Source organism: Nicotiana tomentosiformis, chromosome 2 (assembly GCF_000390325.3).
Source record: "Nicotiana tomentosiformis chromosome 2, ASM39032v3, whole genome shotgun sequence".
In the NCBI taxonomy this organism is placed as follows: Eukaryota; Viridiplantae; Streptophyta; class Magnoliopsida; order Solanales; family Solanaceae; genus Nicotiana; species Nicotiana tomentosiformis.
The window spans coordinates 11,362,593-11,378,899 of record NC_090813.1 but is presented as its reverse complement, the minus strand read 5'-3'; the positions used below and the strand labels follow the sequence as shown (position 1 = coordinate 11,378,899).

General features: G+C 39.3%; 1 protein-coding gene across 4 annotated transcripts; it reads left to right on the top strand.

Annotated features, from left to right (window-relative positions):
* Positions 1-3,857: 3,857 nt before the first annotated feature.
* Positions 3,858-15,276, top strand: LOC104089407 (uncharacterized). 4 transcript variants are annotated; one of them, XM_009594293.4, is made up of 5 exons: positions 3,858-4,098; positions 4,754-5,060; positions 5,263-5,352; positions 5,434-5,493; positions 5,584-6,159. In XM_009594293.4, the coding sequence occupies exons 2-5, from the start codon at positions 4,784-4,786 to the stop codon at positions 5,994-5,996; spliced, it is 840 nt and encodes a 279-aa protein (XP_009592588.1). In that variant the 5' UTR covers positions 3,858-4,098; positions 4,754-4,783; the 3' UTR covers positions 5,997-6,159. The 4 variants fall into 4 exon arrangements, with proteins under 4 accessions (XP_009592588.1, XP_009592589.1, XP_070051067.1 ...); XM_009594294.4 differs by lacking the exon at positions 5,434-5,493 and having other exon boundaries at positions 3,859-4,098; positions 5,584-6,157; XM_070194966.1 differs by having other exon boundaries at positions 3,864-4,098; positions 5,434-5,917.
* The last annotated feature ends 1,031 nt before the right edge of the window (positions 15,277-16,307 follow it).

Genomic DNA, 16,307 nt, shown 5'->3' with positions numbered 1-16,307 from the left:
GTTGAGTGAGCTTTCAGATTTTGTAACTTTTGTTAGGTTCCGATGCGTGGGCCCCACAGGCGATTTTTGAGCAAAATTTTGGATTTTATTGAAAAATTAGTATTTCTTTATGGAATTAATTCCAATAAATTTTATTGACTGAATCGAATTAATTGTGGCTAGATTCGAGGCATTTGGAGGCCAATTCATGAGGCAAATGCTTAGCGGAATAAGAATTTCACGGTTTGAGGTAAGTAGCAATTTTTAAATTTGGTCACGAGGGTATGAAACCCCGAATTTTTGTGTCATGTGATTATTTTGGAGGTGACACACATGCTAGGTGACGGGCGTGTGGGCGTGCACCGAGGAGATTATGACTTGGTCCGTCCCGTGAAACTGTGAAGTTGAATAATCTGTTGTTATCTATACATTCTCCATGTAGTTGAGAAATTGAACCACAAATCATGCTTAGATTATATGTTGGCACTGTAGGGGCCCACAGAGGTCGTGTACATGTTGAACTATATGGTTAATTGTTGTTTTGTACTCAGTCACAATTTACTTGTTTATTTTATCTCAGTTTCTATTGTTCATTATTGATGCATCATATCATTGTTGTTGGGCTGATTTCATAATTTCTAGGAGCCCAAGAGACTGGAGAGTTTTATGACTAAGTGAGGCCGAGGGCCTGATTATGAGATATTATTATAACACATGAGTTTTTCGTGCAGCACGTGAGTTGTCCGTGCGGATCCAGATATTATTATACTATAGCATGTGAGTTGTCCATGCGGATCCAGATATTATACTATAGCACGTGAGTTGTCCGTGCAGATCCAGATATTGATACTATAGCACGTGAGTTGTCCATGCAGCACGGAAGTTGTCCGTGTGGAATATAGCGCTTGGGCTGTAGGTGCCCCTCCGGAGTCTGTACACCCCCAGTGAGCGCGGGTACCCATTGAGTGTGAGTGCTAAGGGCTGAGAGCCGAGTGGTTGAGTTGTTGTGACGAGTTGAGTGACTGTTGCCCTGAGAGACCGTACTTGCTTTTTATTTGTTGTTGCACTTAGTTGCTATCTGTCTTTGTTTTGAAATCTCTGAAAGATTTTATTTTTGGATTACATTGAACTGTATAAAATTGATTTGACTTAAACTGCCGTATTTGAAAACATGTCTATTCTTTGCTGAAATTACTGAAAATTAACTATAACTGTGTAGTTCATCACTATCTTCAGTTCCTTATTTGTTATTGTTACTTGCCGAGTTTGTTGTACTCATACTACACCCTGTACTTCGTGTGCCGATCCAGGTATTCCCGGACATAGCAGGTGTTGATTCTTTTGCACGGTTGACTCTTTGGAGATTCAGAGGTAGCTGCCGTATTTCGCAGACCTTGCCTCTCCCTCCATATCTCCTTGTTTACTGTATTTGGTCTTAGACTATTATAGACCATATTTTCTAGACTTGTATTCATATTAGATGCTCATGTACTCAGTGACATCGGGTTTTGGGAGTGTTTATATATGTATTTGTGAATTTTCTTCCGCTGAATTTAATCATTATGTTTTTACACTTAAAAGATATAAGAGTTTATTGAGATTTTCGGCTTGCCTAGTATTGAGATAGTCACCATCATGACAGGTAATATTTTGGGTCGTGACAAGTTAGTACCAGAGCTTTAGGTGACATAGGTTTCACGAGTCACGAGCAGGTTTAGTATAGTCTTGCGGATCGGTACATTGACGTCTGTACTTATCTTCGGGAGGCTGTCGAACCCTTAGGAAATTTTTCCTTTCTTGTATTCTATCGTGCTGATTCAGCTTGAAACATAACTCTTTGAATTCCTTTCACACATTTTTGTGCGTATGTGAGCGCTCAGTATCAACTGTGCCTCGCTGGCTTGTGATTCCATGAACGAGGTTCGAGATGTGTATTTTGTGTTTTGGTGATAGGCCAGTCTGGAGGACTTGAGGCTAGGGTTGGACCGCAGCTTAAGCTCAGTAGCTTCAGTTGTAACGTGTACATTTGGACTCATATGTTCAGTAATGTCCCTACGAGTGGAATTTGTGGCTCGATGAGCGGCGGAAATGACTATATGATGAGTATGATGTGAATGTGGCATGTGTCAGGTGGGTTGAATGAGACGGATAAAATTTACTTGTGACTCAAGAGTCTGCTATTGGGTACTTGATACTTGTTTTGATGTGACGTACAATCTTGAGCTGTGAGTGCGTTGAGGGATCTGTCATGTTATTTAATTATGGAACGAAGTAGATTTTCATGCGTGTTGATGAGTTCAAACTTATAAATATTAAGTGATTCCGTGGTAAATGTGGGTGCGAAAGGATATAACAAGATGCCAATTTGAGACTAAGCAGGTGGGTTATCTCCTGCGGAGTAATCTACATAGGTGTACTCCTTATAATGTTGAGTGGAGAGTTTATTTTCTACCAGCGGAGCGTATGTGTTGAGATTTGAATTTGAATCTGGTTGAGAAAGTTGACTTGATTGTCACGAGAATAAATGCGAACTTAGCCGATGATTGAGGTACTTTATGGTGGGTATTGCATAAGTTTTAGAAGAATTTTCGTTGAACTGACAACAATATCATGGCAGTAATAAAGTATTAGTATTATGAGTTATAGAGTGTTTTGTTCTATGGCTTTGAGCCAAGCGGGGGAGTCTGCTATTGATAATTCAATTTCATGGATATATGTTAAATATTAGTTTTGGTGTGAGGCATACCTGTGGTTTAGTTATGACTTATAGAGGTGGAGATCGAGGATGACTTGGGTAAGTATATTCCTGGATACGGGTTACATTGAACTTTATGAAAATATAAAAATTATGGAATGATTAAGTTGTTATTTTAAAGGATGTAGTGCACACGAAGTATGAATTTGATTGGTCGTGTTAAGGCAGTGTTACTTATTTGAGTGTTGATTGTGCTAAAGGAGCACATGTGTTTCGTCCCGTTTGGGGCGGAGTAAATTAGTTTTGAGCAGAGTGGAGGACTATCGAGAGGGTTCTAATGGATTCAAAATGTATATGTGAAAAATAATTTTTTTTTAAATTTGTATATCACTAGAATCAGTTATTTACATTGGATGGTATCAGGACGTGCGGTAATTCTGTTTGACTATGGATTCTACGTTTAAGTATAAGAAAGGAAAGAGGAACAATTTTAAATTCGCATAAGGTATTTTTAAAGTGAGTGTTACAGTTGGGGTATTTATGAAGGTGCTTAAGAAGAATACAATGGCTTATAGGCCTTAGGGCGATGTGGTTTTATGTTAGGATGTCTTGTAGTGTCACGACCCCAAATTCCCTCTGTAGGATGTCGTGATGGCACTTAGTCTCTAAGACTAGGTAAGCCTATCAATGCGGAAATAACAATAGAAATCTAAAATAAATGAAACTGCAATTCAAATAATTACAACTCCCAAAACCCGGTAGATTTTATCCCCAATGTCTCTATATATCAGAGTCTAAAAAAAATAAGAAAATAACATAATAAGGATCGAAGGGGACTCCGGAGTCTGCGGACGCTGACAGATATACCTCGAAGTTTCCGTACACAGGTAGCTCACTGATGTCTGGGCTGGTGGGATGTACCTGGATCTGCAAAAAAGGATGTGCAGAAGTGTAGTATGAGTACACCATATCGGTACCCAATAAGTGCCAAACCTAACCTTGATAGAGTAGTGACGAGGTTATGTCAGGCCCTGCTGGAATAATAAAGGACATGTGTTAACAATATTCTACTATCTAATAAAGCGGCATAAGCACACATCAGGTCAACATGCATGCCTGTATGCTTGAGGGCATAATCGTCTTTTAGGTTTATTTTGGGTCTTTCAAAATATGTCAAGGCCGCCGTTGGATTCAACACTATCATCAACTTTTCCAAATTGCTCTGTCTGGTGCTTCACATGCCTCACAGGCTAAGAGTAGGGCACGTCATGTTTTCGCTTTTGAGTAAACAGTGGGCAAACAAAAGATTTTACGATTCCTCATGTATAGTCTTCTCTCGGCTTACACTTTCTTTCGTCTCTCAGTTTATACTTTCGCTCTTGGTTTTTCTTGCTGTTGCCAGGTTTCTAGCCGACCATTTTTGGGTGAGTTCAGTTTTTACTGTATTATTTCCATTTTTCCCTTCTGTTTAAAACCACTCCGTCCTCAAGGGATCTGCGGTGGTAAATTTTTTATTTATTTGGCGGATTTACGGATCGGGATACAGAGATAATGATGGGGATAGGTAAGTGATTAAGCACGAATAATACTTCTCTAGGTAGTCGGTAAAACTGCTTGCTAACTCTAAAGTTATTTTGGATAATAACATTGTATTTATTTGGCAATTAGTGTTGAATTGAACAAGCGAAAGATGGAGTATTCCAACCAAATACTGGGTAGAGGAAAATAGGATAACCAAGGATTCTTGGCCGGGCCAAATTTTTTGGGTACAACCATTTCTGAAAATTGTACCCATGAGATAATTCCCAGCTTTGGTCTAGAAATTCCCTTTTTGGATGAATGAGTCTTTAGCCATTCTCCTCAACAAGAGATATGCTTATATGATACAAGTTTAAGCACTTTTTTTCTGTGATTTTAGCTACTATAACTGTTGATAGCCATTACCTGTGAAATGTTTTTTTTTCTTTTTTATAATAGAGTACTCATGATAAAGGTTAATTTGGTCACTTTTTTAACCATAAAATATAATATGTGTTTCCCAAACATTTCATGAAGTATTGTTGCTGCAAATATCTACAGGTATAAAAGGAACTTGAACTTGCATAACTGATGGATTCCAAAAAAAGGGATAATTGTCTACATGGAGAAAAAAGGAAGGCTGCAATGCAACTCAAACGTCGCGATACATACAACCAAATTTCTCCTACTAGAAGGGATGCATTACTGTTATCACGGCGTATGAGAAAACAAGACACTGCAAGGCATAACCTTGCTGAAAATGCAATTGTTGCTATCTCAGAGCAGGCATCATCATCTTTATACAAAGCTGGATTCCCAAAACAAACTGCGTTTACCATACGAGAACCTCATGCCCTTCTTGAAAAAGGTTATAATGTTGTACTCATTGTACCATACATATTGATAAAGTAGTCTTTCGTTTTTCCTTGGTACAATGTGTTTGACACCTTAGTTGTCTTACATGTGTGTATAAGTAAAACATTGAAAATATTTTGTGCTCATACGCTCTGTTTTTCAGTTATTAAAGCTTTAGTGTACACATTTAAAGCTCTTGCCTATTTCTCTAACAGTTGCTAGCTATCAACTTTGTGCGACTACATCCCGCGATAATGTGGAAAAAGGAAAAGATATATGCAATCCTCTTGTCATTCCCGAAATGGGTAAGCTTACCCTTTATATTTTTTTTCCCAACGTGCCATAATGGTTGCACATTATCGTTATCTCTGACTATTGCATATAAGGATGCACATCGCGTACATCTGACCACTGTGTTTCGACCTCAAGCACAGTTCCAACTAAAGGTTTGCACAAACTACGTCTTATAAATAATTTCTACAATTAGTGTGCCTTCCAACTCCCTTCTCTTCTAATGGTAGTTCTTCAACATTCAGGTCATACCCACGCCAAAAAAATCTGTCTTGCGACTAGGGAGCAACGAGATGCGTATGTTTCTCTGAAAAAAGTTGCAAACTGCCAATATTGTGCTGCAAAAAGGTTCGAATATGAACCTCCAACATTTTGTTGTGGCAGTGGTTCAATAAGGCTAACCGCACATAAAATGCCAATTGAATTATCAAAGCTATACTTTGAAAACACGGAAGAATCCGAACATTTTCGAACTTACATTAGAATGTACAATAATATGTTTGCATTTACTTCATTTGGTGTAAAGTACGATAAAGAATTGGCAAAAAGAAACTGTGGTATTTACACATTTAGAGTCCAGGGACAGATGTATCATTTCATAGATGATTTGGTTCCTTGTAACGAAAAAACCAAAGAATTTACAATTATACTTTTATGATCGTGATAACAAATTAGCCAACAGAATGGCTTGTTCAACAAGAGTTAACAAATCAATAGTGCAAAAGTTGATGGGCATATTAAAAGTCAATCCATACACTGTTTTCCTACGATCTCTCTTAAATGTTCCGAAGTTATCAGATTTTTATATTGCACTTAGATGTGACTCAGCCTTAGACCAATGAACATATAACTTACCCAGTGCATCAGAGATTGCAGCAATATGGGAAGAAACTTCTGGAAATACTATTTCTGCACCACATATACGTATTTATACCCATAGTAATAGAGCTCAATTAGTAAATTATTACTACGGCTGTTATGATCCTTTGCAGTATCCCTTATTGTTTCCGTATGGTGAAAATGGATGGCATTGTGGAATAAAAAAAATTACTCACATGAATAATCTGACAAGGAATAGAGTTCACTGTGAACATGAGCAGCTGCCCAGCATAGAAAATATGTGTTCAGTTGACGGATTTCTCGACATGGAAGCAGAATCGCTGCAAAAAGGAAAACGAAAAAGAGATACAGTATCATGTCGAGAGTATTACTGTTACAAATTTCAAATAAGAGATAATGAAACAAACGAAGTAGTACATTGTGGAAGAATATTTCAACAATTTATAGTAGACGCATATATAAAGCTTGAAACACAAAGATTAGACTTTTTCACATTTAATCAGGATTTATTTAGAATTGAAGTGTTGCAAGGAATTCTTGACATTTTGAGATATGGTGAAAGAGAAGCCTCTAAAATCGGAAAGAAAACATTCCTCCCTATTACATTTATAGGTAGACCAAGGGATATGCGTCAACGATATATGGATGCTATCGCATTGGTGCAATGTTTTGAAAAACCTGATTTGTTTATAACAATGACGTGTAATCCATCTTAGCCAGAAATAAAAGAACATCTATGATCCAGTGATGAGGTACAAAATAGACCTGATTTAGTTAGTAGAGTATTCAGAGCAAAAATAGAAGAACTAAAAAAAGATATATTGAAAAGGCAAATCTTTGGAAAAGTTGCAGGATTTATGTACACTATAGAATTCCAAAAACGCGGTCTTCCACATGCTCATTTTCTTATAATACTTGTTGATGAAGACAAATTATTGACTCCTGAATCTTATGATAAATTTGTTTGTGCGGAATTGCCTAATGCTATTAAAGATTGTTATTTGTATTCACTTGTTACTCAACATATGATGCACGATCCCTGTGGAAGGTTAAATCCGACAAATATTTGCATGAAAAAGAGTAATTGCAAATTCAAATATCCAAGAGATTTTGCTGATAAAACGTCAAAAGGAAAAAATTCTTATCCAATATATAGAAGGCGAAAAACTGGAGAAACTGCAAAAATAAGAACTCAGTTTTTAGACAATTCGTGGGTTGTTCCATATAATCCTTTTTTGTTATGCAAGTATAACTGCCATTTGAATATAGAAGTTTGTTCTGATATCAAAGTAGTTAAATATATTTACAAATATATTTGTAAAGGACATGATAAAATTGCGTTTCGTATACATAACAGTGATACAGATACAGACATAAACGAAATAAAAGAATATCAATCGGCTAGATGGGTTTCACCTCCGGAAGCTGCTTGGCGTTTATTTAGTTTCCCAATTAGTGAAATGACTCCAGCTGTATATCACCTTCAGTTACATTTAGAAGGACACCAATTTGTTTCCTTTAAAAGTTCTGAAAGTATAGATAGAATTATTGGAAATCCGATGATTAGAAAAACAATGTTAACTGAATTCTTTGTTATGAACCATACAAATAAAGATGCTATGCAGCTTTCGTTATTGTATAAAGAATTTCATTTCCCAAATACTTTGTATGGTCTACAACATATAAAATGTGGACACGTCACATAAAAGGCAAGGTTATTGGACGTGTTGTGACATGTCATCCAACAGAAGGAGAAAGATATTACCTGAGATTACTGTTGATGAATGTTAGAGGACCCAAATCATATCAAGATTTACTAACAGTTGATGGAATATCTTGTAGTACATTTAGAGAGTCTGCAGAAAAAAGAGGATTATTGCACTGTGATAACAGTTTAGTCGAATGTATGTTTGAAGCTGTAAGTTATCAAATGCCATATAGTTTAAGATGCTTATTTGCAACATTATTGGTGTATTGTAATCCTGCTAATCCGGCAGAGCTTTGGAAACAATTTGAAGATTCAATGTCAGAAGACTTTAAGATTCTACCGAACACGAATGCGAAAGATATTCGTTACATGACTTTAAATCATATTAATGACATTTTGCATTTGATGGGGAATTATATTAATGAATATAATCTTGTGTCTGAAAGAATTACACTGTCACCAGCTGTTAGAGAAGCCAAAAATTGTCATTTCGAAAGAAATATTACTGTTAGAGAAGAGGATTTATTACTAGAGGCAAAGTTGAACACTGAACAACGAAAAGCGTATGATAAAATTCTTAACAGGATATTTTCTAACCAACTAGGTGCCTTTTTTATTGACGGGCCTGGTGGAACAGGAAAAACTTTTTTATACCGTGCTTTGTTGGCTGTTGTACGATCAAAAGGCTTTGTCGCTTTAGCAACAACAACTTCAGGGGTTGCGGCTTCGATCCTCCCAGGAGGACGAACTGCTCACTCCCGGTTTAAATTCCCTATTGAAATTGATAAACAATACTCTTGTAATATTAGTAAACAAAGTTCATTAGCAGCTTTAATACATGATGCCAAACTCATTGTGTGGGATGAAGTATCTATGGCAAAAAGGAAAGTGATAGAAGCTTTTGATGTTCTCTTGAAGGATCTGATGGATACAAAAGCTCCATTTGGGGGGAAAAGTAGTTGTTTTCGGTGGTGACTTTAGACAAACCCTCCCGGTTGTTCGAAGTGGAAAAAAGAAGATTTTATTCAAGAAAGCTTATTGTATTCTGAAATTCGGAATCAACTTGAGAAACTGCGACTATCAGAAAATATGCGAGCTAAAACAGATCCTACGTTTTGTGAATATTTGTTGAGAATAGGAAATGGAGAAGAAAAAACAGATAACTATGATAAAATAGAAATTTCTGATTATTTTGTTATTCCTTTCATTTCTGAAAAAGAATCATTAGATCTGTCATGGGCTGCTTTCCATCATCGACCCATTACCCCTTGGACGCGCCCCGTGGCGTCCCAGCAAGCCTCCCAACGCCTAGCGCCACGGTCAGCCCCGTGGTCTCGGCAGCGCCAAGTGACAAGCGAGCATGCGCCTCTGTCGCCCCACCGATAATCAGTGCCAGCGCCTAGCGGCTGGCGAATGCCATCAGCGCCGCGCGCACCGACAATGCCGCGCGCGCAGACCCAATGCCAAGCACCAGCGCCCCGCCGGTGGCAGATCCAAATAGTGCCGCGCGCGCCCACAGCAATGCGCGCGCAGACTCTGATGCTCAAGACAAAGTTGCTGCCATCGGACTTGCTTCCATAGAAGACTAAGTCCTTTTCATTGTAATTATAGAGTAGTTTTACTTCATTCATTTTCAGTGTGCTTCTACAGCTTTCTTAGGTCAACTCATGTAACTTTGGTTTATTTTTTTTAAGCATTATTAAGGGGGACCAAAGCATTCAAACATTCAAGCATTCAAACAATTCTCTGTACTGGTGTCTCTCCCCCCGGACACCTCATTGCATCTTGTAATAGCTTTCATCATCATCAATACAATCATCAGCTTTCATCCTCAATTGCTCATTTTCCGCTGCTCAATTGCTCATTTTCCGCTGCTCAATTGCTCACGACATTGATTTTTCCGTACGGCACTGACAATCTAGTCTAGCGTACGGCGAGGACCTCAGTTGACGCATAGCAACCGCACTGACATCGGTTGCTTATCCTTACGTCGCCCTTCCAAGGAACTTCAGGAAGGCGCCGCATAACAGTTGGTATCAGGGCCTAGGCTCGACATCGGACGAGGGAACTCATTGCCATCATCATCACCATTTCTGACCATGGTGAATTACGGGGATCGCATCACGACCTTAGAAGAGACGGTTGACGCATTACGGCCCATCGTGGATACGTTGCCTGATCTAAAAACCAGCCTAGTGCAAAGGTTGGACGACCTGGACCGCAGAATGCGGCAGACCGAAGTTGACATAGCAAACATCAGTCAAGACTCTGAGGAAGACCGGCAAACGGCTGCCGTCGAGGCAACCAAAATTCATGGCCAATTCGAGGACCTCTAACAGGAGCGGCGGGGAACATTGGAACAATCAATGCCCCAATACACAAATCAATGCTCAACAAACTGTTGACGACGATGAGTCAGATCAGGACGGCTCAGCCGACGAAGAACAGGTAGGGGCCTTCAAAGCATTTGTTGGCTCCATTCATGATACCTTGGCGGGAACCAGTGCTGGCAACCCCAAGAAGAAGGCATTCCCAATCGACAAGAAAGGGAAAGGAAAGGCGGACGAGAGGCCTCCCACATCATAAAAGAGGACCTTAATGTTCGTTGACATGAAAGTAAACGGCAGACCTATTCGGGCATTGATAGATACGGGTGCTAGCCACAACTACCTGGCCTCAACTCAGGTGCAACGCCTCAGTCTAGCAGTGCAAAAATGCAAGGGTCGTGTCAAGGCTATCAACTCTCCATCTCAGCAAGTGAGTGGGATAGCCAAAGAAGCGCCAATCCAGCTTGGCCCATACAAGGGAATATTCGACCTACGCATAGCTATCATCGATGACTTCGAACTGATAGTGGGATTGGAATTCCTCAGGCAGACCAACACCATCCCGATACCATATGCCAACATGCTCCTAATGATTGGAGACAACGGGGCCAAACCCCACACCATACCGTGCATATCCAAGAAGATGGCCGCTGGAAACATCACGGCCATGCAGTTTAAGGAGGGAACCAATAGACCTGAACCCACGGTTCCGGCTGCCCTCAACCTCATCAAACAGACATCACATCATCGGGGTCTAACAACTCATGGCGCCCCTCATTGTGTGAAGACTTGTCAAGCATTCCCAAAGGACAAGTCGGATCACTCAACACAAGCGGGACTCCTGGAGCCGCTACCTGTCCCACAGAGACCTTGGGAAAGCATTTCCCTGAATCTCATCAGAGGATTACCCAAGTTCGGAAATCATGCAACCATCATGGTGGTAGTAGACCAATTTTCCAAGTATGCTACCTTCGTCGCAGCCCCACAGAACATATCAGCAGAAGATATAACTCGACTCTTCTTCTCTCATGTTGTCAAACATTGGGGTATGCCCAGCAACATCATTAGTGACTGCGACCCACGCTTCACTAGCAAGTTTTGGACCCAACTCTTCAGTTGCCTCGGATCCAAATTGAGTAACAACTCAAACCATCATCATCAGCAAACATGTGATCAAACAGACCGGTTCAATGACATGCTGGAGTAATATCTCTGCCAATTTGCAACCGGGTCACAAACACATTGGGTGAAGCTTCTGGATGCTGCTCAGCTGTGTTTCAATTCACAAAAGTGCGCCCATACAAACAAAAGCGCTTTTGAAATTGTTACCGGACAGCAACCGCTACTCCCACAAAATGTGAATGCACCAAACATACCATCATCTCATCGAGCTGCCAGTTTCTCTACAGAATGGGAACAAACTTTGAAGATAGTGCGGAACTATCTTGTCAATGCCCAAGACAGGGCAACGAGGCATGCCGAACAAAACCGTCGCTTTGCCCAACATCAAGCAGGGGACAAAGTGATGGTAAGAACCTCGAGGCGGAACTTGTTTGCAAAGAGGACCCAAGATCCTCGCCTATTGCAAAACTACATCGGGCCTTTTTCCATTGAAAGGCGCATCGGGAAATCCACATACCAGCTGAACACACCAGCCTGGTGGAAAATCCATCCAGTCTTCCATGTCAGCCGCCTCCAACCATTTCAGAAATACATGGAAGATCATTCAGAAAGACATCTCACAACACCGAGGGGAACAGACCTCCCAGCCAACAAGAGCCTGACCAATCATCATCATCCGGCAGGTAAGGCTCCGAGGACGTCGCCAACTCAGGTGGGGGAGAATGTCATGGGCTGCTTTCCATCATCGACCCATGACCCCTTGGACGCGCCCCGTGGCGTCCCAGCAAGCCTCCCAACGCCTAGCGCCACGGTCGGCCCCGTGGTCTCGGCAGCGCCAAGTGACAAGCGAGCATGCGCCTCTGTCGCCCCACCGATAATCAGTGCCAGCGGCTGGCGAATGCCATCAGCGCCGCGCGCACCGATAATGCCGCGCGCGCAGACCCAATGCCAAGCACCAGCGCCCCGCCGCTGGCAGATCCAAATAGTGCCGCGCGCGCCCACAGCAATGCGCGCGCAGACCCTGATGCTCAAGACAAAGTTGCTGCCATCGGACTTGCTTCCATAGAAGACTAAGTCTTTTTCATTGTAATTATAGAGTAGTTTTACTTCATTCATTTTCAGTGTGCTTCTACAGCTTTCTTAGGTCAACTCATGTAACTTTGGTTTATTTTTTTTAAGCATTATTAAGGGGGACCACAGCATTCAAACATTCAAGCATTCAAACAATTCTCTGTACTGGTGTCTCTCCCCCCTGACACCTCATTGCATCTTGTAATAGCTTTCATCATCATCAATACAATCATCAGCTTTCATCCTCAATTGCTCATTTTCCGCTGCTCAATTGCTCACGACATTGGTTTTCCCGTACGGCACTGACAATCTAGTCTAGCGTACGGCGAGGACCTCAGTTGGCGCATAGCAACCGCACTGACATCGGTTGCTTAGCCTTACGTCGCCCTTCCAAGGAACTTCAGGAAGGCGCCGCGTAACAGATCTTTTGTTTAGAGCAAATTATCCAGATTTGCATACATGTTCCGATATGTCTTCTATGACTTCACGCGTAATTCTGACGACAAAAAATGACTGTTTTGATGAAATGAATGAGTTGCTCATAGCTCAATTTCCCGGAGATGCTAGAACATATGTTGCATTTGATGAAATTACTGAAGCGAATGATCAAAGTCAATATGAGGATTTTTTGCATACATTACATCCCGTTGGTTTACCTCCCCACAAATTGACATTAAAAAAGCATTGTCCTGTTAATCTGTTACGAAACTTAAATCCTTCCCAAGGTTTATGCAATGGCACACGACTTATATGTTGTGACCTCCAAAAGCATGTTGTAAGTGCCAAAATTGCAAGTGGAGATTTTAACAATGTACATGTTTTTATTCCAAGAATACCATTATTATCATCTGCTGATGAAAAATTAAAAATTGCCCGTTCCTTTCAAGAGAACACAATTTCCTTTGCGATTATGTTTTGCTATGACAATAAATAAAGCTCAAGGTCAAACGTTGGACTTTGTTGGAATTTATTTACGCGAACCTGTTTTCTCACATGGTCAACTCTATGTGGCCTTATCAAGAGCAAAATGTTCCCACTCTGTAAAATTATTAATTCGACCACCAACAATAGATAGCAACGATGATCATTCGACGTACAATATAGTTTATAACGAAATCATTCGAAAAGCTTTACATAAATAGATTTTCTGAATGGCCCAAGATCCCCGTGCTTCTGCAATTCTGTAATTCAGAGAATCAGAACATTGTCTCCAGCATTGCTGTTGAGGTATTTTCAAAACTGTTTGTTTTATTATAATTTTAACTTTTTTGATATATTGTTCAACCTGTGACGAAATTCGAATAATTCTTGTGAATGTAAATTAGTAAAGAAACCATCCACATACATCAGATTTACCTCTTTTTTTATTTTCTTCATTGGGAATTATAGACTAATTCTTTTGTATCTATTTCTATTTTTTAGTTAGCATTATCCTTTTTTAGCAGGTAAGTTTACCACTTGCGATCATAGAATAAATTTATTTTTCGTTTAATGTTTCGAACTGATCATAGGGTGTAACTGAAATACTTGAAGAAGCATTTGTTTGTTGTTTATGTTTTACTGTTTAGAGAGGTTTTACATTAAAATGTATCAATAGTTTAATAGTAACTCAACATATAGCACAACCGGTCACACCCAAATAACGGAGAAGGTTTTACTGTCAATTAGAAGTAGAAGTTTTATTATTCAACTCAAGTGATCACTGCTAGGATCTTGTTGCACTGGGCATCTTTAGATTTACGTGTATTGCTAGCTAGACATGTTCATTTCCCGGTTTTATCCACTAGAAAGGCATAGCTACTTCTCTCCATTCGATACTCAATGTACACCTCAATTCTTTCGAATCATCTATCTGCAGTTTATATAGTTCATTTGCATTTTCTGCACTTCTGGTCAGCCCACTTCTGTTATTATGTTTTGTTGTCCGCGATTTATTCCTGCATAATTCTCAGGTATAGGTTTTTCTTATCCGTGCTCTTCTTTTTTATCTCCGAATTTCTTGGACTTCTTTTTGCTCTGGTGAAAACATGAACTTCACTTACCCTGACCATGTGTATTTATTATGAATCTTCTTCGTTCTGGTCTCTTTTCGTTTAACTGACACACATCGTTGAGTAATAAATATATTGCTTGTTAACTAATTCTACGATCAAAACTGTTAACTGTTGTTGGCTAAAATTTTCATAGTTTGGTACTTGACAATTTGCATGTTAACTAAATTTTCTATGATCACATATACCAAAAAAAATTCCTCAAATTTGCTTGACAGAGATGAGCTTTTATTGATTAATTATTTGACGGTATGAAGGTGAGTTGAAAAGCCATTGTACTTCTACATCAGCTCAAAGAACTTGAACATTCAGTTTGTGTTTGTAACCATGCACTTTAACTAAACCCTAACCTTGAGATGTTTACGAAGTTGGAGACGAAGAGTAACTTTCAGATTTGATTTGATTTGAATTTTTTATCACTAAATTCAGTTAACGTTTGACACGCATGTCAAAATTCTTGTTTTACATTTACTTTTGATTAATTGCAGTGTCATTGTGTGTGTGGAAATAAAGCAACTTGTTGAAATATGTATACGGAGTTTTATCTGGAGTTCGAGGAAGCTGGACACGAAGAGTAATCGAGTTAAAGGACTCAGTTTTTCATAGAAAAAAGGCCATGGATCTTAGCTAGCCTTCACGCTGCTGTGACCCAGCTTTGGGATTAACAGATGGGAACTATCATTGATCTATTCCAGGAGCACGATGGCCCCGTCCGTGGCGTTCATTTACACAACTTTCAGCTTCTCTTTGTTTCCATAGGCCTGGTTTTCCTTTTTAACTATACTGTTGCATATTTCTGCTATTAATTTTATGATATTGTGATGGTACATCTACTGATATTCGTTATGAAATCAGAATGATGCTTTTACTGAATTAATGAAATTTCCTATCAGAATTTTCTTTCTTTTTGGTTTTATATGATATTTGTCGACTGTGATCAATGGCGTCGGCATATCATGGTATCAGGTGGACTACTCTGTGAACCATAGAAAATATAATGTGATCTCACTTTTTTTTTACAGAAGCCTCGAGTTGCATTTGTAGAAAATTACTTACATGGAGTAGTTTCTTTCATGCATTACTTTTTCGTTAGAAAAACCATAGATGAAGACACATTGTCGAAATCTAAAGGAACTGTAAGCTCCTCTTTACATCCTAAGCTCAACTTTGTAACGTCCATGTTTGTATTGAAGACGATTGGTAACCTTATGAATGTAAAATCATTTTTACATTGCTGCAAGTGGCGCTGAGCAATAAATTTACCTACAAATAATTTAAATAAATAAAATATTATTACAGGCTTGCGTTTAACAGATTCGCATGTGATGTTGTTATCTTTGATATACTTGTAAAGATTTTGCTGTCAATTAAAAGTTAGATCCTTCACTGCAAGAATTTAGGCTGAACTTCTTATGAGCTATATTGTCTTATATGTTTTCTAGCAGATTTCTTGTCTTATTGATAGTGTCCAAACCAGGTTTTATAAACTTCAAGGAAGATAAGACATAACCTTATTGAAGGAACAAATTTTGAAGCCACTTTCACGATTGCAGTGCCCAAACTTTGCAGGTTAATGTCACTGCGAGTGTGTTTCTTACCTAATAGCTGCAAATTCAACTTTATATTAACTTTTGCCAACATTGCAAAATATGTTAGCAATGGAAGAGCACATCCCATGAAGCTCGATTACTGCTATCTTGTTTGTTTTGCAGGAATATTCCTTGTTTCAATTACCAGTACCTTGCATTTCCAGAGCTCGAGTTAAGAGTGTCTGTGCCTAAAGTAGGGTCAATGAAATTGTATATGCTTCTCGATGTAACTACTACTACGTCTCCTATAGATTTGTATAT

Bases quoted from the DNA above. Each gene is read 5' to 3' on its own strand.
- LOC104089407 (XM_009594293.4), top strand. From the start codon at position 4,784: ATGGATTCCAAAAAAAGGGATAATTGTCTACATGGAGAAAAAAGGAAG. The intron at 5,061-5,262 runs GTTATAATGTTG...TTTCTCTAACAG, and splicing joins TCATGCCCTTCTTGAAAAAG to TTGCTAGCTATCAACTTTGT. The intron at 5,353-5,433 runs GTAAGCTTACCC...ATTGCATATAAG, and splicing joins TCTTGTCATTCCCGAAATGG to GATGCACATCGCGTACATCT.